The sequence below is a fragment of the Triticum urartu genome, chromosome 6A (genome assembly GCF_056163025.1).
Source record: "Triticum urartu cultivar PI428250 chromosome 6A, HENAU_Tu73, whole genome shotgun sequence".
Classification (NCBI taxonomy): Eukaryota; Viridiplantae; Streptophyta; class Magnoliopsida; order Poales; family Poaceae; genus Triticum; species Triticum urartu.
The window spans coordinates 137,935,463-137,961,016 of record NC_141878.1 but is presented as its reverse complement, the minus strand read 5'-3'; the positions used below and the strand labels follow the sequence as shown (position 1 = coordinate 137,961,016).

The 25,554-nt window shown below is 47.7% G+C and overlaps 1 protein-coding gene across 1 annotated transcript in view; it reads left to right on the top strand.

Annotated features, from left to right (window-relative positions):
• The window catches only part of LOC125517644 (E3 ubiquitin-protein ligase SINA-like 4), a 33,658-nt gene extending 10,543 nt beyond the window's left edge, over positions 1-23,115 (top strand). The window contains exons 2-3 of the mRNA XM_087529998.1: positions 22,196-22,337; positions 22,420-23,115. Of these exons, the coding sequence (XP_087386124.1) occupies positions 22,196-22,337; positions 22,420-23,115 (838 nt within the window). The remainder of the gene's footprint in view (positions 1-22,195; positions 22,338-22,419) is intronic.
• The last annotated feature ends 2,439 nt before the right edge of the window (positions 23,116-25,554 follow it).

Here is a 25,554-nt window from a genome sequence, read left to right as displayed (position 1 = left end):
GAGGTTCTTATTTGTTTGCGTAGGTGCGTGGGACTTGAGCGTGATCTCTGATACGTCTCCATCGTATCTATAATTTTTGATTGTTCCATGCCAATATTCTACAACTTTCATATACTTTTGGCAACTTTTTATACTATTTTTGGGACTAACATATTGATCCAGTGCCCAGTGCCAGTTTCTGTTTGTTGCATGTTTTTTGTTTCACAGAATATCCATATCAAACGGATTCCAAACGGGATAAAAATTGACGGAGATTTTTTGGAATATATATGATTTTTGGGAAGAAAAATCCATGCGAGACGGTGCCCGAGGGAGGCACGAGGCAGGGGGCGCGTCCCACCCCCTGGGCGCGCCCCTGACCCTCGTGGCCACCTCATAAGGCGGTTGACGCCCTTCTTTCGCCACAAGAAATATAATATCCGGATAGAGATCGTGTTAAAATTTCAGCCCAATTGGAGTTACGGATCTCCGGGAATATAAGAAACGGTGAAAGGGAAGAATCTGGAACGCAGAAACAGAGAGAGACAAATACATATCCAATCTCGGAGGGGCTCTCGCCCCTCCCACGCCATGGAGGCCATGGACCAGAGGGGAAACCCTTCTCCCATCTAGGGAGGAGGTCAAGGAAGAAGAAGAAGGAGGGGGGCTCTCTCCTCCTCGCTTCCGGTGGCACCTGAGTGCCACCGGTGGCCATCATCATCACCGCAATCTTCACCAACAACTTCACCGCCATCATCACCAACTCTTCCCCCTCTATGCAGCGGTGTAACCTCTCTCTTACCCATTGTAATATCTACTTAAACATGGTGCTCAACGCTATATATTATTTCCCAATGATGTATGGCTATCCTATGATGTTTGAGTAGATCCGTTTTGTCCTATGGGTTATTTGATGGTTGCGATTGGTTTGAGTTGCATGTTTTATTATTGGTGCTGTCCTATGGTGCTCTCCGTGTCATGCAAGCATGAGGGATTCCTGCTATAGGGTGTTGCAATACGTTTATGATTCGCTTATAGTGGGTTGCGTGAGTGACTGAAACACAAACCCGAGTAAGGGGGTTGTTGCGTATGGGATAAAGAGGACCTAATGCTTTAATGCTATGGTTGGGTTTTTACCTTAATGATCTTTAGTAGTTGCGGATGCTTGCTAGAGTTCCAATCATAAGTGCATATGATCCAAGTAGAGAAAGTATGTTAGCTTATGCCTCTCCTTCAAATAAAATTGCAATAATGTTTACCGGTCTAGTTATCAATTGCCTAGGGACAAATAACTTTCTCGTAACAAAAAGCTCTTTCACTACAAAAAAAACACATCCGTGACATTTTGGGCTGAACGAATTTTTTTCTGTCATACATATGACACTTCTATGACGATAATTGTGACAAACCCGGTATCATCATAGATGTGGTGGGCTCCTACTTCTATGACAAAAAATCATCATAGAAAATGGGCTTTTCGTCCTGGGCGGGCCGGAGACGCAGCTGCATGACATTCTTTGGGCCGTCCATGATGGAAAAAACCGTGGTAGAAGCGAGGGCGAGGAAAATTTCGGCGAGTTCCCGATTACGGTGGGAGGTCGGGGGCCGAGTGATGCGCGTTTCTCTCGTACATGTACGTGCGTGTGTGTGAGGCGTTGGCTCTAACTGAACCCGAGCGAGGCGTTGGGCTCTAACTGAACTCAAGCGATTGCACTGCAGGCTACGCGTTACTGAACCTGAGAGATCGATCGATGGCTATTAACTGAACCCGATCGAGCGATTCCTTCGCTATTGCTGCTAACTGAAGCCGATCGATTGGATGAACAGTGCGCGTTGCGGGGGGGGGGGGGGGGTGGATGAATAGTGAGCGGTGGTGTTGCCTCTGGATGAATAGGACCCCGTGGTGTGGAGGGCTGGATGAACAGTAGACGGTGGAGGGGTGCCCGTGTAGGGGTGGTTGAATAGGACCCCGTGGTGTGGAGGGCTGGATGAACAGTAGACGGTGGAGGGGTGCCCATGGAGGGGTGGTTGAACAGTAGCCGGTGGAGTAGCGCGTGGTGGAGGCTGGATGAACAGGAGCCCGTGGAGGCTGGAGGAGGTCGATGGTAGCCCGTGGAGGCTAGAGGAGGTCGACGGTGGAGATGAACAATATCCCGTGGAGTCTCGTTTTGCGGTACGCCACACCCCTCCCGATGAACAGGACCCCCGTTTCGACCGTAGAGGTCCGTTTCGTCCGTTTTGCGGTACGCCACACCCTTCCTGATCAACAGGACCCCCGTTTCGACCGTAGGAGGTCCATTTCGTCCGTTTTGTGGTACACCACACCCCTCCCGATCAACAGGACCCCCGTTTCGACCGTAGGAGGTCCGTTTCCTCCATTTTGTGGTACGCCAGACCCCTCCCGATCAACAGGACCCCGTTCCGAACGTAGGAGGTCCGTTTCCTCCATTGTGCGGTACGCCAGGCCTCGTTTCCATCGCCTGTTCCGTCCAAGCCCTCCCGATGAACACGACCATGCATTCCATTCCGACCCAGCCGGTTGGCTCCCACGCGTTCCGTTGTATCCCGATGAACACGACGCATTCCGTTGCCTCCCCATGAACACGACGCATTCCGTTGCCTCCCCATGAACACGACGACGACGCTGTTTCTCCGTTCCGACCTAGCCATGTACACGAGCCCTGGCCGTACATATGCGCGAGTAGGCGTTCGAGACCCCGCCCGTATGTACACATACATGGCCGTATTTTCTTTCTTGCACCCTGGCTGCTGTACGTACGTGTACATGCTACATGCGCGCCTCTAGTACGAGGCGGTACGCGCCTCTACTACGACATGTGCAGGCCTCTACATCCACCAGTATATATGTACGTACACTTTCGCGACCAGAATGACAACACTACGTACGCTTCGACCAGGTGGGTCTCGACTGTCAGGCACTTCCTTGCCTGCGAAGACGTAGCTGGTGGGTCCCAGCAGTCAGGGGGGCGAATCGTTTTTTTTGCCCGTACGCACTTCCTTGCGTGCGAAGATGTAGCTGGTGGGTCCCAACAGTCAGGGGTAAATGTTTTTTTCGCGAAATACGGTGGCCCGTTCGGTGGGTCCCCGCTGTCAGGTGGAGGAATAATTATTTTGCACGTAATAAGGAGGCACTTCCTTGCTGCGGCCGTGGACCCAGCTGTCAGCCTCTCCACGTACAGTCCACGTCCGATGGAAGCCGTTCCTTGACCACGTTGACCACACCGCGCCGAGGGCACCAGGGCGGTGGACGACGGCGATGAAGGAAATATGCCCTAGAGGCAATAATAAAGTTATTATTTATTTCCTTATAATCATGATAAATGTTTATTATTCATGCTAGAATTGTATTAACCGGAAACATAATACATGTGTGAATACATAGACAAACAAAGTGTCACTAGTATGCCTCTACTTGACTAGCTCGTTAATCAAAGATGGTTATGTTTCCTAACCATGAACAATGAGTTGTTATTTGATTAACGGGATCACATCATTAAGAGAATGATCTGATTGACATGACCCATTCCATTAGCTTAGCACCCGATCGTTTAGTATGTTGCTATTGCTTTCTTCATGACTTATACATGTTCCTATAACTATGAGATTATGCAACTCCCGTTTACCGGAGGAACACTTTGGGTACTACCAAACGTCACAACGTAACTGGGTGATTATAAAGGAGTACTACAGGTGTCTCCAAAGGTACATGTTGGGTTGGCGTATTTCGAGATTAGGTTTTGTCACTCCGATTGTCGGAGAGGTATCTCTGGGCCCTCTCGGTAATACACATCACTTAAGCCTTGCAAGCATTGCAACTAAATAAGTTAGTTGCGGGATGATGTATTACAGAACGAGTAAAGAGACTTGCCGGCAACGAGATTGAACTAGGTATTGGAATACCGACGATCGAATCTCGGGCAAGTAACATACCGATGACAAAGGGAACGATGTATGTTGTTATGCGGTCTGACCGATAAAGATCTTCGTAGAATATGTAGGAGCCAATATGGGCATCCAGGTCCCGCTATTGGTTATTGACCGGAGACATGTCTCGGTCATGTCTACATTGTTCTCGAACCCGTAGGGTCCGCACGCTTAAGGTTACGATGACAGTTATATTATGAGTTTATGCATTTTGATGTACCGAAGGTTGTTCAGAGTCCCGGATGTGATCACGGACATGACGAGGAGTCTCGAAATGGTCGAGACATAAAGATTGATATATTGGAAGCCTATGTTTAGATATCGGAAGTGTTCCGGGTGAAATCAGGATTTTACCGGAGTACCGGGAGGTTACCAGAACCCCCCGGGAGCTATATGGGCCATTATGGGCCTTAGTGGAAAAGAGAAGAGGCAGCCCCTCATGGGCCGCGCGCCCCTCCCCTCCCTTGGTCCGAATAGGACAAGGAGAGGGGGCCGGCCCCTCTCTCTCTTTTCCCCCCTCCGCAAGTCCTATTCCAACTAGGATTGGGGGGGGGGAATCCTACTCCCAGAGGGAGTAGGACTCTCCTGGCGCGCCCTCCTTGGCCGGCCGCCTCCCCCCCTTTTGGTCCTTTATATACTGAGGCAGAGGCACCCTAGAGACACACAAGTTGATCCACGTGATCTTTTCCTTAGCCGTGTGCGGCGCCCCAGCCACCATAGTCCTCGATAATATTGTAGCGGAGTTTAGGCGAAGCCCTGCTGCTGTAGTACATCAAGATCGTCACCACGCCGTCGTGCTGACGGAACTCTTCCCCGACACTTTTCTGGATCGGAGTCCGGGGATTGTCATCGAGCTGAACGTGTGCTAGAACTCGGAGGTGCCGTAGTTTCAGTGCTTGATCGGTCGGATCATGAAGACGTACGACTACATCAACCAAACGCTTCCGTTGTCGATCTACTAGGTATGTAGATCACACTCCCCCCTCTCGTTGCTATGCATCACATGATCTTGCGTGTGCGTAGGAATTTTTTTGAAATTACCACATTCCCCAACAGGCGAGGCCTAGGAAGGGGACGACGCGGAGCCGGGGAAGACGCGGCAGTGGATGCCCACGCGTAGAGGAGTACGAGGGTTCACTGGTTCGCTGCTGTGTGAGGCTGCCGTCGCCGCAGAATAACAGGGGGTTTGGGTGAGTAGAGGGATGGCCTGGCCAGCGGTGGGAGTAGTAGGGGGCGGTGAGGCCTCCGCCGCATCGCAGCCGGCCATGGGAGGCAGGAGCACAAGGCACGACCGACGCTGGTTTGGGCAGCTGGAGCAAGAACACCAGAGGTTGAAGAAGCACTATGGCCGTCGGATGGACATCGTACGGTCACTGGAGCTAGAATCGTGCATATTGACTAATTTGACAAAGCCCTCCGTCCCTGTCAACTTAGTAGGCCCACAAGTCAGCCTGCCACTATACTGGGTCCCAGTCAACAAGGGGACTATTCATTTTTTTGTGCATAATAAGGAGGCACTTCCTTGCGTGCGAAGATATAGCTGGTGGGTCCGAGCTGTCAGCGCGGTAACATTTTTTTGCGAAATACAGGGGCCCTTTTGGTGGGTCCCTGATGTCAGGTGGAGGAATCATTATTTTGCGCATAATAAGGAGGCATTTCCTTGCGTGCGGCCGTGGACCCAGCTGTCGGCCTCTCCACATACAGTCCACTTCAGATGCATGTCGGTCGTTGACCACGTTGACCAGGCCGCGCCAAGAGCACCAGAGCGGTGGAAGACGGCGAGGCCTAGGATGGGAACAACACGGAGGCAGGGAAGACTCGGCAATTGTTTCCCACGCGGAGGGGAGTACGACTATACGAGGGTTTACTGGTTCGTCTGCCGTCGCCGGAGAATAACAGCAAGTGTGGGTGAGTAGAGGGATGGCTAGGCTAGCGATGGGAGTACGGTGGGGCAGTGAGGCCTGCGCGGTAGCACAGCCGGCCATGGGGAGGACGGAGTAGGCAGTCCCACCGGCGCTTGTTTGAGCGGCTGGAGCAGGAAGAGCAGAGATTGAAGAAGCACGACGGTCATTCGATGGACATCCAACAGTCACTGCTTGTGCGTCAACCTTTTTTTTGGGAAAGCCTCAAATCTATGGAAAATAGCATACATCCCATCTGCCATTATTTCTAATAATTTACAGCCCATTTGCTAATTCTTAAGGTTTTTTTGGAGCCCATATTCTTTTTGTTAGCATTACAACCCATATTGTGGCCACGGTTAAAAAATTATACGAAATTTTGCATATTTCGGTGCGGTCTGAACTGTTTTTAATCCCGAAATTTCGACTCACATTCAAACTGATTTTAAAAATAAATGTATATATAAAATCCAACAAATTCTCCATGCATAAAAATTAATGTAATTTAAAATCTCAAAATGAAAAAAAGATATTTGAAACTAATTGCCGGTTTGATGTGTTTTAAAAATGTACAACCCATTTCTCATTGCTGATAGGCCATTTTCTCGGCCAGCCGAATGAAGCTCTCCTCGTCTTGAAAGATTTGCAGCCCAACAGGCCTCACAAAGCGACTTACTTGGCAAATCACAAAAAAACTGGGTTGTGGCCATGGACCCAGCTGTCAGCCTCTCCACGTACAGTACTCTTCTGATGGAAGTCGGTCGTTGACCACATTGACCACGCCGTGCCGAGAGCACCAAGGCGGTGGACAACGACGAGGCCTAGGAAGGGGATGACGTGGAGCCGGGGAAGACGCGGCAGTGGATGCCCACGCGGAGAGGAGTATGAGGGTTCACTGGTTCGGCTGCGGCGTGAGGCTGCCGTCGTTGCAGAATAACAGGCGGTGTGGGTGAGTAGAGGGATACCCTTGGCCAGCGGTGGGAGTAGTAGGGGGCGATGAGGCCTCTGCGGCATCACAGTCAGCCACGGGAGGCAGGAGCATGCGGCACGACCGGCGCTGCTTTGGGCGGCTGGAGCAAGAAGACCAGAGGTTGAAGAAGCACTATGGCCGTTGGATGGACATCGTACGGTCACTGGAGCTAGAATCGTTCATATTGACTAAGTTGACAAAGCCCTCTGTCCTCGTCAACTTAGTAGGCCCACAAGTCATCCACCCACTATGGTGGGTCCCAGCTAGCAGGGGGTATTCATTTTTTGGTGCGTAATAAGGAGACACTTCCTTGCGTGCGAAGATATAGGTGGTGGGTCCGACCTGTCAGCGGGGGAACATTTTTTTCGCGAAATACAGAAGCCCTTCCCACGTACAGTGCATGTACAGTGCGTAATAAGGAGGAACTTTCCTTGCGTGCGACCATGGACCTCGTGGGTCCCAGCTGGGAGGCTCTCCATGTACAGTCCTCTTTCGATGACTCTCGTATGTTGACCACGCCGCGCTGAGCGCACCGAGGCGGTGGACGACGGTGAGGCCCCAGACTGGAACGACCCGGAGATGGGGAAGACGCGGTAGTGGAGTCGCAGACGGAGAGGTGTGGGAAACTTGACTGGTTCGGGTGCGGAGTGGGCCTACACTCGGCAGAGAATAATAGGAGGTGCGGAGTGGAGGGATGGCCTGGCCGTCGGTGGGGTAGCGTTTCGCTGAGGAGCGCAAAACAACGCCGCTGGATGCCGAAGGCTGGATCAGGCGGTTCTTGCAGCGCTGGGGGAAGAAGACGAGAGATTGAAGAAGAATGTCGGCCGTTGGATGTAAATCCCACGCCTTCTTAGGCTTCGACCTACTGGCCCACATGTCAGCCAGTCCATTTGTTTTTTAGTCCATTTGGTGGGCTGGGTGAAACAATGATGTAGCATCTATGCAGCCCGTTTAAATCCCATTTGCATTTTTCTCGAAATCCGCGGACTTGTTGGGCAGGGTGAAAATATCATGTTGGGCTAGACGGAGAAATGTTATAACAACATAAACACATGATTGCACGTCATTAAAATCTTTGCAAGCTTATGTACACAATCACTAGGAGTTAACTTGTCAAGTTATATATAAACAATTATTATTATTATTTATTTATTTTGTAAGAACTTGCAACTTACGAAATAAAATATCATTTTAATTTGATGAGTTAATAGTACGTGGTGTATTATTATTTTTTAGGCTAGACGTGGGACAGTTGAGTTGGTTCTAGGGGAAAGTACTGGGAGAAAACTCAGTTTACATCGAAAAAGAAAGTGGGAGAAAATTCAGAGACCTGCTGGGTCCACCTGAGGAGGGGAATATGTTGGGAGGAAGGAGATTCAAAGCACGGTAGCCGAGTGAACTAGTTTTTTTACGGACAAGTGAACTAGTTTACATACATAAGCAAATAGCCACTAAAAAAGCAATCATGTTAATGGGTTCTTAAAAGAAATATTTCGGACAAAACAGATAATTACGACACATAGGCTAATGCATGAAACACTCAGATGATAAAGGTGCTTATAAAGAGATAAAGTACAACATCTAGACCTTCCTGGCACGCTTGATCATGACGCTGCGGCTGTCCGTGTACTCGTCGGTTACGGGAAGCAGTCACGCCCTCATGTCCAAGATCTGCCTGTACATGTCGTAGCATGCGTATGCGTCCTTGGCCACGTAGGTTATGTAGGCTAGATTCAGAGGTACCTCCCACGTGTTCAGGTCGTCTTCTTTCATGTTGGCGTATCAGGGGTCAATGATGGTCTCAGCGAGGTCAACCACAGAGTCCTTCTCCTACCCGTTGCTGATGATCTTGTATTGCTTCTGGATGTCGACAAGCTTGTTGCACCAGATGGCCGAATCATCGCGTTCTTCCTTCTCCCCACCGTAGCGAAGGTGCAGTCGGCGCTGCCGATGAAACAGGTGAATGCTCCAGAACCTGGTGCAGCCATAGGACTGAGGCGAGACAGAGCTTCACCGAGTCCGTATCGTTGGTGTACATCACATTCAACTTGGTGCAGCCATAGGACTGAATGGCAAACTCAAAGGGGAACTCCTTGCTGAAGTCCATATCCAGCAGGCTCACCCCTCGGATCGCCATTGGAGTCTCTTCGAGTGAACGAGTATGTAGGCGGCGGCAGCAGTTTGTTTTTCAGCTCTTAGGGAACTGGATTCAACAGTAAGCTGAGTGTGTACAGGCGACAACAATTACTACCCCTCCCTCGTCCGCTGCACGCCCGGCAGAAGATGCACCCTCGGCCACACGTCGGTTCACGAGCGGGTCTGTATTGGTACTGTAATAACAGGAGTTAGTGGTCACTTTACTTAAATTTAATTAGCTTTAATAGAAATTTATACTTAAAACAAGCAATGCATTCGCTCGTTCTATCAGTGCCACAGGATCAACATGCACAACAATTAGAATTATTATTCTCAGGACGCACACGATCAGCACATTTGTCGCACTTTCACAAAGATAATACTACCAAGTTTGAACTATTTGTTATGGTTGTTGTCCTCTGCATCATCATGCCGTGTTTCCCAGCTTGCAAGATTCAGAACCAACAAATAAGATCCAAATAATAAGTACAACAAAGATGCCTACACATCTCATTGATTCCCAGCTTGCAAGATTCAGAACCAACAAATAAAATCCAAATAATAAGTAAAACAAAGATGCCTACACATCTCATTGATTCCCAGCTTGCAAGATTCAGAACCAACAAATAAGATTCAAATAATAAGTACAACAAAGATGCCTACACATCTCACTGATTCCCACCTTGCAAGATTCAGAACCAACCCATTAGAGCCTTTTGATAAAGTGAATATCGGGATTAAATCCATCTTGGCTAGCCATGTCATACAATCGAAGAACTTGGCGAATGCTCTTGACCGTCACAACATCTGTAGTTGAGTATTCATGTTTGCACAACACAAACAAGGAGACATGAGAGCATGATTTCGCTTTAATAGCGGCCTCCTTGAACTCAACCTCCAGCTCTACTTGGATGAGGTCTGCTTGGAGTTCCATGATTCAATTCATGCGCCTTTTTCTGCAGTTCACCTGAAATGAAGCAAAGATTGCATCATTCAGCTAGCAAGAAGTACTTGCTCTTGTGAGCTGGCAGGTTCTTCTTTAGTAGTTGCACTAAAATTGAGGAACATTAAGGTTGGCTGTCCGGCTCATGTAAGGTGCAACTATAATTTTCTTATCCTTTTGTGCAGTTCCACTAAAATAAAGTGCCATTGTGGTGACAGCGAAGGCTCCATCTTGCAAAGGCTAATAAAATGTTGCACGAGATTACCGGCAGAACTTGACGGAGATTTTGGAAACTCCAATCACCATTTTGTGCAGTTCCACCAAAATTGAGAGATGTTGCCCACGTGACATTTTAGTTGAACTGCACAAGACACTCATTCCAAAAAAGTGTTTTCTGCAGTTCACCAAAAGGTCACAATAGCAACAAGGTGAAATGGATATCCCTATATGCACAAAAAGATAGAAAGTAAACAGTTGTTGGTCAATAAGAATATACGAAACATATACAAAATGAAAAGAAGCATCTTAATTATGTTCATGGCAATCACGCAAGGACAATAGAAATTTTAAAACATCAGCAATGCTTCATGTTACCAGAAGCATTACGATCAACAATGAGATTCCTCAAATATGGGATTACTTTAATGGTGGCATTGCTTGTTTACCAGACACAGTAAATCAACAGTAGCTAAAGAGTTGGTTTAAGGGCATGGGACCGTGGGGACACCAGGACACTCAGCAGCGTAAAGGAGCAACTTAGTTATCATACTGGGGAAAACAGCAGGATTGCCATTTGTAACACAGTTTAATTGCATCTTATCACTGGAGGCATTAGATTAACAATAACACTGGTTAGACATGTCCCTAAGGTAACAGTGTGATCGCTTCATTTTACATGCGCCCTTACATTAACAACAGCAAAAGGTTGGTATAAGGACATGCGACAGTTGACGCATCAACACAATGTACCTACAAGGAGGCATAAAGTGGTGATGCCGAGTTTGTTCATGCTATGTGAGGGCAACAAACCTAATCCTGGAGACCTTGTACTATGTGAGGGAAGCAAATCTAATCTTGGAGATCTTTTACTGTGTGAGGGCAGCAAATCTAATCCTGGAGACCTTTTATTATGTGAGGGCAGCAAATCTAATCCTGAGACCTTTTACTATGTGAGGGCAACAAATCTAATCCTGAGAGCTTTTACTATGTGAGGGCAGCAAATCTAATCCTGGAGACCTTTTACTATGTGATGGCAGCAAATCTAATCCTAGACATACTCTGTTGACTTGTCCACCAGCCGCCACTTTCTATCCTTTTTTCAACCAATAATAGATCTGTTCCTTATCTAGTTTGTACTGCATTTTCCCATTATTTCCCTTTTCAACCAAGAGACCGGTTGGGTATCCGGTCTCTACTACTTTCGCCATATTATTTCCTCTTTGAATCAAGTCCTAGATTCATGCTACAACTTTCCCCCTTTCTTCGTTGTTTGAACAAAGCTGTAGATTCGAATGCATGAAGTAGCTTTACCTCTAATAATACTAAAAATTTAGGTGGCTTTGGAAGAGCTGATGGGAGTAGAAACAGATGCACATGCAGACACGTGGGGAGCTGGGGCAGTAGAGCAAGGCCGCTTTCGAAGAACTTATACCTGAGGGTCACCGGTGTTGGGGAACGTAGCAGAAATTCAAAATTTTCTACGCATCACCAAGATCAATCTATGGAGTAATCTAGCAACGAGGGGAAGGAGAGTGCATCTACATACCCTTGTAGATCGCTAAGCGGAAGCATTCAAGTGAACGGGGTTGATGGAGTCATACTCGTCGTGATCCAAATCCCCGATGATCCTAGTGCCGAACGGACGGCACCTCCGTGTTCAACACACGTACAGCCCGGTGACGTCTCGTACGCCTTGATCCAGCAAGGGGAGAAGGAGAGGTTGGGGAAGACTCCATCCAGTAGCAGCACGATGGCGTGGTGGTGGTGGAGGAGCGCGGGACTCCAACAGGGCTTCGCCAAGCACTACAAGAGACGAGGAGGGAGAGGGGTAGGGCTGCGCCAACAGGGAAAGCAAATCACCTGTCTTGGGCAGCCCCAAACCTCAAGTATATATAGGGGGAGGGGAGGGGCTGCACCCCCACCTAGGGTTCCCTCCCTAGGGGTGGCGGCAGCCCCCAGATCCCATCTGGGTGGCGGCCACAAGGGGGAGAGGGGGAGGCGCACCTGGGGTGGGCCTTAGGGCCCATCTGCCCTAGGGTTTGCCCCCTTCCCCTCTTGGAGGCGCCTTGGGCCTTGATGGGAGGCGCCCCAGCCCACCTAGGGGCTGGTCCCTTCCCACTATTGGCCCATGTAGGCCTCCGGGGTTGGTGGCCCCACCTGGTGGACCCCCGGACCCCTCCGGTGGTCCCGGTACACTACCGGTGATGCCCGGAACACTTCCGGTGGCCAAAACCATACTTCCTATATATCAATCTTTACCTACGGACCATTCCAGAACTCCTCGTGATGTCCGGGATCTCATCCGAGACTGCGAACAACATTCGGTAACCGCATACATACTTTCCCTATAACCCTAGCGTCATCGAACCTTAAGTGTGTAGACCCTACGGGTTCGGGAAACATGCAGACATGACCGAGAAACCTCTCCGGTCAATAACCAACAGCGGGATCTGGATACCCATGTTGGCTCCCACATGCTCCACGATGATCTCATCGGATGAACCACAATGTCAAGGACTTAATCAATCCCGTATACAATTCCCTTTGTCTAGCGGTACGATACTTGCCCGAGATTCGATCGTCGGTATCCCGATACCTGGTTCAATCTCGTTACCGGCAAGTCTCTTTTACTCGTTCCGTAACACATCATCCTGTGATCAACTCCTTGATCACATTGTGCACATTATGATGATGTCCTACCGAGTGGGCCCAGAGATACCTCTCCGTTTACACGGAGTGACAAATCCCAGTCTCGATTCGTGCCAACCCAACAGACACTTTCGGAGATACCTGTAGTGTACCTTTATAGCCACCCAGTTACGTTGTGACGTTTGGCACACCCAAAGCACTCCTACGGTATCCGGGAGTTGCATAATCTCATGGTCTAAGGAAATGATACTTGACATTAGAAAAGCTTTAGCATACGAACTACATGATCTTGTGCTAGGCTTAGGATTGGGTCTTGTCCATCACATCATTCTCCTAATGATGTGATCCCATTATCAATGACATCCAATGTCCATGGTCAGGAAACCGTAACCATCTATTGATCAACGAGCTAGTCAACTAGAGGCTTACTAGGGACATGGTGTTGTCTATGTATCCACACATGTATCTAAGTTTCCTATCAATACAATTCTAGCATGGATAATAAACGATTATCATGAACAAGGAAATATAATAATAACCAATTTATTATTGCCTCTAGGGCATATTTCCAACAGTCTCCCACTTGCACTAGAGTCAATAATCCAGTTCACATCGATATGTGATTAACGCTCAAGGTCACATCCCCATGTGACTAACACCCAAAGAGTTCTGGGTTTGATCGTGTTATGCTTGTGAGAGAGGTTTGAGTCAACGGGTCTGCAGCATTCAGATCCGTATGTACTTCGCAAATTTCTATGTCATCTTGTAGATGCAACTACTACGCTACATTTGGTGCCTTTTCAAATAACTGTTCTACTTGGAGCTATTCTAATTGTTGCTCCATTATACGTATCCGGTATCTCTACTCAGAGCTATCCAGATAGGTGTTAAGCTTGCATCGATGTAACTCTTTACGTCAAACTCTTTATCACCTCCATAACCGAGAAACATATCCTTATTCCTCTAAGGATAATTTAGACCGCTATCTGGTGATCTACTCCTAGATCACCTTTGTACCCTCTTGCCAAATATGTGGCAAGGCACACATCAGGTGTGGTACTCAGCATGGCATACCGTATGGAGCCTATGACAAAAGCATAGGGGACGACCTTCGTCCTTCCTCTTTCTTCTGCCGTGGTCGAGCTTTAAGTCTTAACTTCATACCTTACAACTCAGGCAAGAACTCCTTCTTTAACTTATCCATCTTGAACACCTTCAAGATCATGTCAAGGTATGTGCTCATTTGAAAGTACCATTAAGCGTTTTGATCTATCCTTATAGATCTTGATGCTCAATGTTCAAGTAGCTTAATCCAGGCTTTCCATTGAAAAACACTTTCCAAATAACCCTATATGCTTTCCAGAAATTCTACGTCATTTCTGATCAACAATATGTCAACAACATATACTCATCAGAAATTCTATAGTGCTCCCACTCACTTCTTTGGAAATACAAGTTTCTCATAAACTTTGCATACACCCAAAATCTTTGATCATCTCATCAAAGCGTACATTCCAACTCCGAGATGCTTACTCCAGTCCTGAGAAGGATTGCTGGAGCTTTGCATACTTGTTAGCATCTTTCAGGATTGACAAAACCTTCCGGTTGTATCACATACAACCTTTCCTCAAGAAAATCGTCGAGGAAACAATGTTTTGACATCCTATCTGCAAGATTTCATAAATAATGCAGTAATCGCTAATATAATTCCAACAGACTCTTAGCATTGCTACGAGTGAGAAAGTCTCATCGTAGTCAACTCCTTGAACTTGTCGGAAAACATCTTGACGACAAGTCGATCTTTCTTAATGGTGATACTTACCATCATTGTCCGTCTTCCTTTTAAAATCCATATGTACCTAACAGCCTTACGACCATCAAGTAGTTCTTCCAAAGTCTACACTTTGTTTTCATATATGGATCCTCTCTCGGATTATATGGCCTCGAGCCATTTTGGAATCCAGGCCCACCATCGCTTCTCCATAGCTCGTAGGTTCATTGTTGTCTAGCAACATGACTTCCAAGACAGGATTACGTACCACTCTGAAGTAGTACGCATCCTTGTCATCCCACGAGGTTTGGTAGTGACTTGATCTGAAGTTTCATTGTCACTATCATAAGCTTCCACTTCAATTGGTGTAGGTGCCACAGGAACAACTCCCTGTGCCCTGCCACACACTAGTTGAAGAGACAGTTCAATAACCTCATCGAGTCTCCACCATCCTCCCACTCAATTCTTTCGAGAGAAACTTTTCCTCGAGAAAGGACCTGATTCTAGAAACAATCCCTTATTGCTTTCGGATCTGAGACAGGAGGTATACCCAACTGTTTTGGGTGTCCTATGAAGATGCATTTATCCGCTTTGGGTTCGAGCTTATCAGCCTGAAACTTTTCACATAAGCATCGCAGCCCCAAACTTTTAAGAAATGACAGCTTAGGTTTCTCTAAACCATAGTTCATACGGTGTCATCTCATCGGAATTACGTGGTGCCCTATTTAAAGTGAGTGTGATTGTCTCTAATGCCTAACCCATAAACTATCGTGGTAATTCGATAAGAGACATCATGGTATGCATCATATCCAATAGGGTGCAGTTATGATGTTCGGACACACCATCACACTATGGTGTTCCAGGCTGTATTAGTTGTGAAACAATTTCCACAATGTCTTAATTCTGTGCCAAACTCGTAATTCAGATATTCATCTCTATGATCATATCATAGATATTTTATCCTCTTGTCACGATGATCTTTCAACTTCACCCTGAAATTACTTGAACCTTTCAATAATTCAGACTCGTGATTCATCAAGTAAATGTACTCAACATCACTCAAATCATCTGTGAAGTAAGAACATAACGATATCCACTACACGCCTCAGCACTCATTGGACTGCACACATCAAAATGTATTACTTCCAACAAGTTGCTTTCTAGTTCCATTTTACTGAAAACGAGGCTTTCAGTCATCTTGCCCATGTGGTATGATTTGCATATCTCAAGTGATTCAAAATTAAGTGAGTCCAAACGGTCCATTTGCATGGAGTTTCTTCATGCATATACACCAATAGACATGGTTCGCATGTCTCAAATTTTTCAAAAACGAGTGAGCCCAAAGATCCATCAACATGGAGCTTCTTCATGCATTTTATACCGATATGACTTACGTGGCAGTGCCACAAGTAGGTGGTACTATCATTACTATCTTATATCTTTTGGCATGAACATGTGTATCACTACGATCGAGATTCAAAAAAACCATTCATTTTAGGTACAAGACCATTGAAGGTATTATTCAAATAAACAGAGTACCCATTATTCTCCTTAAATGAATAACCGTATTGCGATAGACATAATCCAATCATGTCTATGCTCAACGCAAACACCAATCTCGATGGTAGAGGGAGCGTGCGATGCTTGATCACATCAAGCTTGGGAAAAACTTCCAACACATATCGCCAGCTCACCTTTAGCTAGTCTCCGTTTACTCCGCAGCCTTTTATTTCGAGTTTACTAACACTTAGCAGCCGAACCGGTATCTAATACCATGGTGCTACTAGGATTACTAGTAAAGTACACATTAACACAATGTATATCCAATATACTTCTATCGACCTTGCCAGCCTTCTCATCTACCAAGTATCTAGGGTAATTCTGCTCCAGTGGCTGTTCCCCTTATTACAGAAGCACTTAGTCTCGGGTTTGGGTTCAACCTTGGGTTTCTTCACTAGAGCAGCAGCTGATTTGCCGTTTCATGAAGTATCCCTTCTTGCCCTTGCCCTTCTTGAAACTAGTGGTTTCACCAACCATCAACAATTGATGCTCCTTCTTGATTTCTACTTTTGTGGTGTCAAACATCGCGAATATCTCAAGGATCATCATATATGTCCCTGATATATTATAGTTCATCACGAAGCTCTAGCAGCTTGGTGGTAATGACTTCAGAGAAACATCACTATCTCATCTGGAAGATCAACTCCCACTCGATTCAAATGATTGTTGTACTCCGACAATCTGAGCACAAGCTCAATTATTGAGCTTTTCTCCCTTAGTTTGCAGGCTAAGAAAATCGTCGGAGGTCTTATACCTCTTGACGTGGGCACGAGCCTGAAATCCTAATTTCAGCCCTCGAAACATCTCATATGTTTCGCGACGTTTCAAAACGTCTTTGGTGCCTCAACTCTAAACCGTTTAACTGAACTATCACGTAGTTATCAAAATGTGTATGTCAGATGTTCGCAACATCCACAGACGACGTTCGAGGTTCAGCACACTGAGCAGTGCATTAAGGACATAAGACTTCTATGAAGCAATGAGGACAATCCTCAGTTTACGGACCTAGTCCGCATAATTTCTACTATCAACTTTCAACTAAATTTTCTCTAGGAACATATCTAAACAGTAGAACTAAAGCGCGAGCCACGACATAATTTGCGAAGACCTTTTGACTATGTTCAGGATAATTAAGTTCATCTTATGAACTCCCACTTAGATAGACATCCCTCTAGTCATCTAAGTGATTACATGATCCGAGTCAACTAGGCCGTGTCCGATCATCACGTGAGACGGACTAGTCATCATCGGTGAACATCTTCATGTTGATCGTATCTACCATACGACTCATGCTCGACCTTTCGGTCTTCCGTGTTTCGAGGCCATGTCTGTACATGCTAGGCTCGTCAAGTCAACCTAAGTGTTTTGCATGTGTCCCGAGGCCATGTGTGTACATGCTAGGCTCGTCAACACCTGTTGTATTCGAACGTTAGAATCTATCACACCCGATCATCACGTGGTGCTTCAAAACAACGAACCTTCGCAACGGTGCACGGTTAGGGGGAACACTTTCTTGAAATTTTAATGAGGGATCATCTTATTTACTACCGTCGTTCTAAGCAAATAAGATGCAAAAACACGATAAACATCACATGCAATCAAAAAATAGTGACATGATATGGCCAATATCATATAGCTCCTTTGATCTCCATCTTGGGGCTCCATGATCATCTTGTCACCGGCATGACACCATGATCTCCATCATCATGATCTCCATCATCATGTCTCCATGAAGTTGCTCACCAACTATTACTTCTACTACTATGGCTAACACGTTTAGCAATAAAGTAAAGTAATTTACATGGCGTTTCGCAATGACACGCAGGTCATACAAAAAATAAAGACAACTCCTATGGCTCCTGCTGGTTGTCATACTCATCGACATGCAAGTCGTGATTCCTATTACAAGAACATGATCTCATACATCACATATATATCATTCATCACATCCTTTGGCCATATCACATCACAAAACACTTGCTGCAAAAACAAGTTAGACGTCCTCTAATTGTTGTTGCAAGTTTTTACGTGGCTGCTATAGGTTTCTAGCAAGAATGTTTCTTACCTACGCCAAAACCACAACGTGAATTGCCAATTTCTATTTACCCTTCATAAGGACCCTGTTCATCGAATCCGATCCGACTAAAGTGGGAGAGACAGACACCCGCCAGCCACCTTATGCAACTAGTGCATGTCAGTCGGTGGAACCGGTCTCACGTAAGCGTACGTGTAAGGTTGGTCCGGGCCGCTTCATCCCATGATGCCGCCAAATCAAGATAAGACTAGTAACAGCAAGATAATTGACTAGTAACGCTTAAACCTGGCTCTGATACCACTGTTGGGGAACATAGCAGAAATTCAAAATTTTCTACGCATCACCAAGATCAATCTATGGAGTAATCTAGCAATGAGGGGAAGGAGAGTGCATCTACATACCCTTGTAGATCGCTAAGCGGAAGCGTTCAAGTGAACGGGGTTGATGGAGTCGTACTCGTCGTGATCCAAATCCCCGATGATCCTAGTGCCGAACGGACGGCACCTCCGTGTTCAACACATGTACAGCCCGGTGACGTCTCCTACGCCTTGATCCAGCAAGGGGAGAAGGAGAGGTTGGGGAAGACTCCATCCAGCAGCAGCACGACGGCGTGGTGGTGGTGGAGGAGCACGGGACTCTAGCAGGGCTTCGCCAAGCACTACGAGAGACGAGGAGGGAGAGGGGTAGGGCTGCGCCAACAGGGAGAGCAAATCACCTGTCTTGGGCAGCCCCAAACCTCAAGTATATATAGGAGGAGGGGAGGGGCTGCACCCCCACCTAGGGTTCCCTCCCTAGGGGTGGCGGCAGCCCCCAGTTCCCATATGGGTGGCGGCCACAAGGGGGAGAGGGGGAGGCGCACCTGGGGTGGGCCTTAGGGCCCATCTGCCCTAGGGTTTGTCCCCTTCCCCTCTTGGAGGCGCCTTGGGCCTTGGTGGGAGGCGCCCCAGCCCACCTAGGGGCTGGTCCCTTCCCACTATTGGCCCATGTAGGCCTCCGGGGCTGGTGGCCCCACCTGTTGGACCCCCGGACCCCTCCGGTGGTCCCGGTACACTACTGGTGATGCCCGGAACACTTCTGGTCGCCAAAACCATACTTCCTATATATCAATCTTTACCTATGGACCATTCCGGAACTCCTCGTGACGTCCGGGATCTCATCCGGGACTCCAAACAACATTCGGTAACCGCATACATACTTTCCCTATAACCCTAGTGTCATCGAACCTTAAGTGTGTAGACCCTACGGGTTCGGGAAACATGCAGACATGACCGAGACACCTCTCCGATCAATAACCAGCAGCGGGATCTGGATACCCATGTTGGCTCCCACATGCTCCACGATGATCTCATCGGATGAACCACGATGTCAAGGACTTAATCAATCCCGTATACAATTCCCTTTGTCTAGCGGTACGATACTTGCCCGAGATTCGATCGTCGATATCCCGATACCTGGTTCAATCTCGTTACCGGCAAGTCTCTTTTACTCGTTCCGTAACACATAATCCTGTGATCAACTCCTTGATCACATTGTGCACATTATGATGATGTCCTACCGAGTGGGCACAGAGATACCTCTCCGTTTACACAGAGTGACAAATCCCAGTCTCGATTCGTGCCAACCCAACAGACACTTTCGGAGATACCTGTAGTGTACCTTTATAGCCACCCAGTTACGTTGTGACGTTTGGCACACCCAAAGCACTCCTACGGTATCCGGGAGTTGCACAATCTCATGGTCTAAGGAAATGATACTTGACATTAGAAAAGCTTTAGCATACGAACTACATGATCTTGTGCTAGGCTTAGGATTGGGTCTTGTCCATCACATCATTCTCCTAATGATGTGATCCCGTTATCAACGACATTCAATGTCCATGGTTAGGAAACCGTAACCATCTATTGATCAACGAGCTAGTCAACTAGAGGCTTACTAGGGACATGGTGTTGTCTATGTATCCACACATGTATCTGAGTTTCCTATCAATACAATTCTAGCATGGATAATAAACGATTATCATGAACAAGGAAATATAATAATAACCAATTTATTATTGCCTCTAGGGCATATTCCCAACAACCGGGATGTCGGCGGCGGCAGGTCGGATCTGCGAACAATACGGCATGGAGGAAGAAGGGTCGGAGGACCTCCCGAGTCGGCACTGTGTCGGAGATAACGGCACGGGCAGACGATCGGGCCCCTCCGGCAGCTGTGGGTTTCCTCCCTCGGTGGCGATGACCGCGTGAACGATTCCTGCGGTCGCCAGCACCGTCTGGAAATGCTGCACGGTGCGGGGCCGCAGGCCGGTGCCTTGGATGATTTGGCACAGCCGACTGCCGCTCGCATCCATCGCCTCCATAGGTGCTTGTGGCTTCTGGTCACTTGGTCTTGGATTGGAGTGAGCAGTGTTGTGCAGAGACTTGGGAGTAGATGGATTGGAGTGGTGGGGCGCCTTTATTATATGAGAGTCCAAACTTTGTTGCATTCACATCGTGCTGGCTCTATTCTGCTTCTCCAATTAATTTCCTCTGCATGTAATTGAGGATGCATCATTGACCGTTCAACGTCTCGAGAACCGTACCGTCTCCCTCCTTGGCATTCAAGCACCTATGGACCCGTCGACGACGAGGTGCCTATGGTGACTTCGTAAATTTCAAGATGATAGTGCCGTGCATGTGTGCGTTCATAGGGGTGAGTGTATGCGCGTGTATATGAGCGCTTGCGTCTGTACTGTGTAAAAAACGTAAATGCGTGTCAAAAATAGACTAGTCATTTTGCTCCATATGTACTCCGTCTCGGTGTAGTCTAGTCACTTGTTGAAATCTCTAGAAGGGCAAATACTCCTTTCTGGTTTATATGGCTATACTAGCAAGTAGTTGTACGTACTAGTACAATAGTGGGCTCACATAGCAATTTTGTGTCATGCAAGAGCCTGGCTATATGCGTGCTCCAATGTTCACAACTGCAACGTTCGGTTTGCACTTGGCTCTTCGCCTCTTTGAGAAGACGAACAATGATGTTACTACTACTGCTTCTACAGTGTCGAATCCACTGCTGCATGTCCGTCCACCGCGAGCGGGACGGATAGCTTGTTGTAGAAGTACTACTAAGCAAAAGTCTGTCCTCGTTTGCGAGCAACCGCGTGCATGGGTGAGGGTGAAGGCATGTAGTAAAATCAAGCTTCTCCTCGTTGTACGAGTTGACGCGACACATCACAGCATTGTCCCCACATGCTTGCCTCTAAACTTGGCTGAAAGACCTGCAGTGTACAATATATTTGCTGCAACCTCTAACATTTACCCACCACAAATTAAAATATATGTGGCCGTATGTATCGTTCTGATGCAGAGGCCGGAGAGGTCCCCCTTTAAAAAAACAAATTAAAAAATATATTCCTGTCTTGACCAGATGAGCGTGCAAACTACAATCACCAGGGTGTCAGGTAGGGCCAGAAGACTATTTTTTTAAACTTTGAGACAGCCACATAGCATGGAGCCGACCCCAACGATTTTAAGCTTACAGGCATGATACACGCTATCCTAGACTACTCTACACATGAAACTTCCACACGAGCGTCCGGGCTGCGCTTGGCTCTTCGCCTCTTCGGGAAGTCGAACAATGATGGAGTACTACTGCACTGGAGGAGTACTACAGTATGCTTCTGGCCATCTGACACCGATTGAACTGCTGCATGTCCACCGCGTGCGGGAGGGAGAGCGTGTAGCGAAAGCTTCTCCTAGTCTTGCCAGCCACCACGCTCATGGGCGAGGGAGGGACGCTCCTGCCTTTGCGTGTATGACAGGTGGGCCCGACAGGTGTGTGGCCAACCTGTCATACAGCCAAAGGTAGGTGCAGTTAAGTCCGCGAGGGAGAGGATAATCAAACTTCTCGTTTATGTACGAGTTGACGCGACACATCAAAGCACTACACTCGATATATTTCAATAATTTGTGTTTACCGATGCATTAATTACAACGCGTGCATGCATGCCGTGACTCTCCTTTTGATACTTGCATGTGTTGATTTAATGCACCTTGAAGTAGTATAAAATATGTGATGGTAAAGCTTTGTAATACCCCGGCCCAAGTCGAGAGATGGTTGTGCACGAGGAGGGCGAGATCATGCAGACCGAACAAGACCCGACGATGGAGCTCTCTAAGGTCTCGATGGACCTCACCGTGATCCACTGCCCCTTGTGCCTCCGCCCCTTGACGCCTCCTGTGTATGAGGTTCGAATACACCTCGTCCGTTCGGCTAATTGAGAGAGGTGCAGGTTTCTTGATTGATGTGCTGTTCGATTGATTTCTGCAGTGCAAGGGAGGGCACCTGGCCTGCGCGGACTGCCGCGTCGAGCGCCCCGGGAACCAGCGGCAGTGCCAGAAGTGCGAGCGCGGCGGTGGCTTCGACGTGCGGAACACGGCGGTGGACTCCGTCCTTTCGTTGGTGAGGGTGGAGTGCCCGCACGAAGGCTGTGGGCTCTACGTCACTTACCACAAGCTCGCCGATCACCAGAGCATGTGTCCGCTCGCGCCCTGCAAATGCCCCGTGCCCGTCTACGGCTACGAAGGCCCGCCGCCGGCGCTCTACCACCACATCAGCACCGCGCATCCCATGCCTGTGCACAGGATCCAGTACGGCAAGGTGCTCCAGCTGCAAGTGCCACTATCGGAGCCACGACTCTTGCTGTTCGTGGAGGAGGACCGCCGCGCATTTTTCTTGGTCGGCGGCGTGCTCGACATCGGCGCGCCTATCACCGTGTCGGTCGTCTACATCAGAGCGGGGGTGTCCCCACTGCCGCACTACGTGGCCAAGCTGTGGGAGAACGGCCCGCCGGGGGATCCCAAAGGCATGACCGACGCTGTCAAGGTGGAAATGGAGGTGACAAGTAGCAAGGATCCCAGCGACGTCGACGTGCAAGAGTTGACCTTCTTGACAGTTCCGCCCAAGCTGATAGCCGGGGCTAAGCTTGTGTCCCTCCACATTCAGATTGACAAGCTCACGTCCTAAATGTTTCTACATTGCCTTCTGTTTATCTTAGTAATATGCTAATATAGGGATTACCTTGGTCTACTTTAGCTTAAGAAATGGTGGGTTTTGGTGGCGATGCAGCAATTACTTCGACATCATATCAGTAATTTCCAACAGTCGAACGGATATTTTGTGTCTGTTGGATATAAAGTTCCTTTGGGTAAGAAGTACTACTTGTCATCAAAATGGATAAAAGGATATGTATGTAGACGTATTTTAGTTCTAGATACGTCCCTTTTTATCCATTTTGATGACAAGCACTCCCTCCGTTCCACAGTACATGGCTTACATTTGTCAAAATATAGATGTATCTAGACATGTTTTAGTATATAGGTACATCCATGATAGAGCCAATCGGATGGTTGAGAACACTACAATTCATAGCTACAGATGCGTGTGTGACTCCCAGATGCAGAGGCCGGGGGTCATCATCCTCCTTTTCAAGAAAAAAATAGACGCGTGTGTGAGAGGACGAGTGCGTGCGTGCACCTCTTCTCTTCCTATATAATGTACTACTAAACTCAGAGTACAAGTTTTTGTGGGTGGCACGATGGTGCATGCGAGAAGTCCCGAGAGATAGGTTTAATGCGTCTGAAAAAAAGACTAGCCTAGAGCTCGCCACGCGACTATTCCTGTCGAACGCCCCATTAACTGTAAGATATGTATACGATGGTGCCAGTTATTGCACGTACACATCAGTACTCCCTCCTTTCCGGTTTATAGGGCTTAATTCAAAAATCTCACCAACCAAGATGGTGAGTGGTGGAATATTTTTTGTAGTTTGCAAAAGCACCTAATTAATGCTCTTGTTTTTCTCAAAAAATTATGTTTATCAATGCATTATTTGCAATGCATGCATGCATAAAGTACATGCATTGGTCAATTTTCTCTTAATACTTGCATGCAATGATTTAATGCACCTTGGAATCTGAACATGTGTTGGGGAACAACCAAATTGAGCCTTATAAAATGGAAAAACTAAAATTTTGAGATAAGCCCTATAAAACCGGAAAGGAGGGAGTAGAAAAAGAAGTACTCCATCCGGGAATAGTGCCGCACTTCGAAACTAGAACCGTCAATAAATTTTGAGCTTGCGTCTCGTCACATTCCAAATTACTCCACGCTATGTTGAATTGCAAACCTATTCACACCGATCACAACCTAAACGGTTTCCCACTTAGGAGCGTATTAGTACCACGCTACTCCCTCCGTCCGGGTTTATTAGGCCTAAAGACAATTTCTCTTAGACCAGGACACATAGTAATTTGCTCACATTAATTGTTTCATTTCACTCCGAATGCACTCTCTCACATGCATGCAGCCAATGAAAAAGCACGCATGAAGTATATTAATTTTTCAACCATGGCACCAACAACAATGGCTTTCAATGCAACCAATGAAATGGTTGCATGCATGCACCTTTCCAAAGCGGGGTCTTACAAAAGGGGACATGCTTGTGATGCTGAGAGGCCTAATAAACCTGGACGGAGGGAGTATATTAAATTGCAAACCTGTTCACACCGATCACAACCTAAACGGTTTCCCACATAGGAGAGTATTAGTACTCGGTTATAAATACTAGTATGCCAAGATGACTGCACATTCCTCCTCAACTCCTCATCCAGAAAAACAAACAAGTCATTCAGCATCCTTCCCTTGCGTCTGCCATGGCCAGCGTGAGTTCTGGGTCGAGAGATTGCCACCAGGGAGAGGCGAGCATGGAAGCGGAAGCACGAGAGATGTCCCGCCTCGCTGCGAGAACAGCCAACATGTCCCGCCGCACGGAAGTAGCAACACAGAGGTCCCGCCGCGCCGCTGAAGCAGCACGGAGGTCCCGCCGTGCCATCGATGCAGCAGACTGGTCCGGCCACGCCGCAGAAGCAACAGAGATGTCCCGTCGCGCCACGAATGTAGCAGAGATGTCCCGCCGCGCCGCGGCGGCCTGGGAAAATTTCTCACGAACAGGCGACAACTGTTACAGGCGCATGCATGCGATCATCCATAGCCGGATGGATCAGATCTCCGACTGGGCGAGGTTGCAGGACGACATGAAAGCCTCGTTTGAACAGGCTACCGGCGTCATCCGGCAACTAAGGGAGGGCAATGAGAGGCTCCGATCCAAGCGCGACCTGCTGAGGGAAAAGATCGTCTGAAGTGCAGACCAGCAGGAGGAGACCAGTGCCTTGTTGAAGAGGACCGGCGTCATCGTCAAGAAACTTATGGACGAGAATGACATGCTCCGCAACGAGTGCCAAAGGTTGGTGGAGGAATTCGTGGATGTTCTCAAGCAGCGTCTTGAGGACACGAAAGAGCTCATCACCGCTCGCCGCAAAGACTAGTTCCCGCGGCCTGCAGCAACGCATCAAGAAAGTAGAGATTAGCGAGCCAGATCCTTGTCTTCCTTCTTCTTTTGCCATT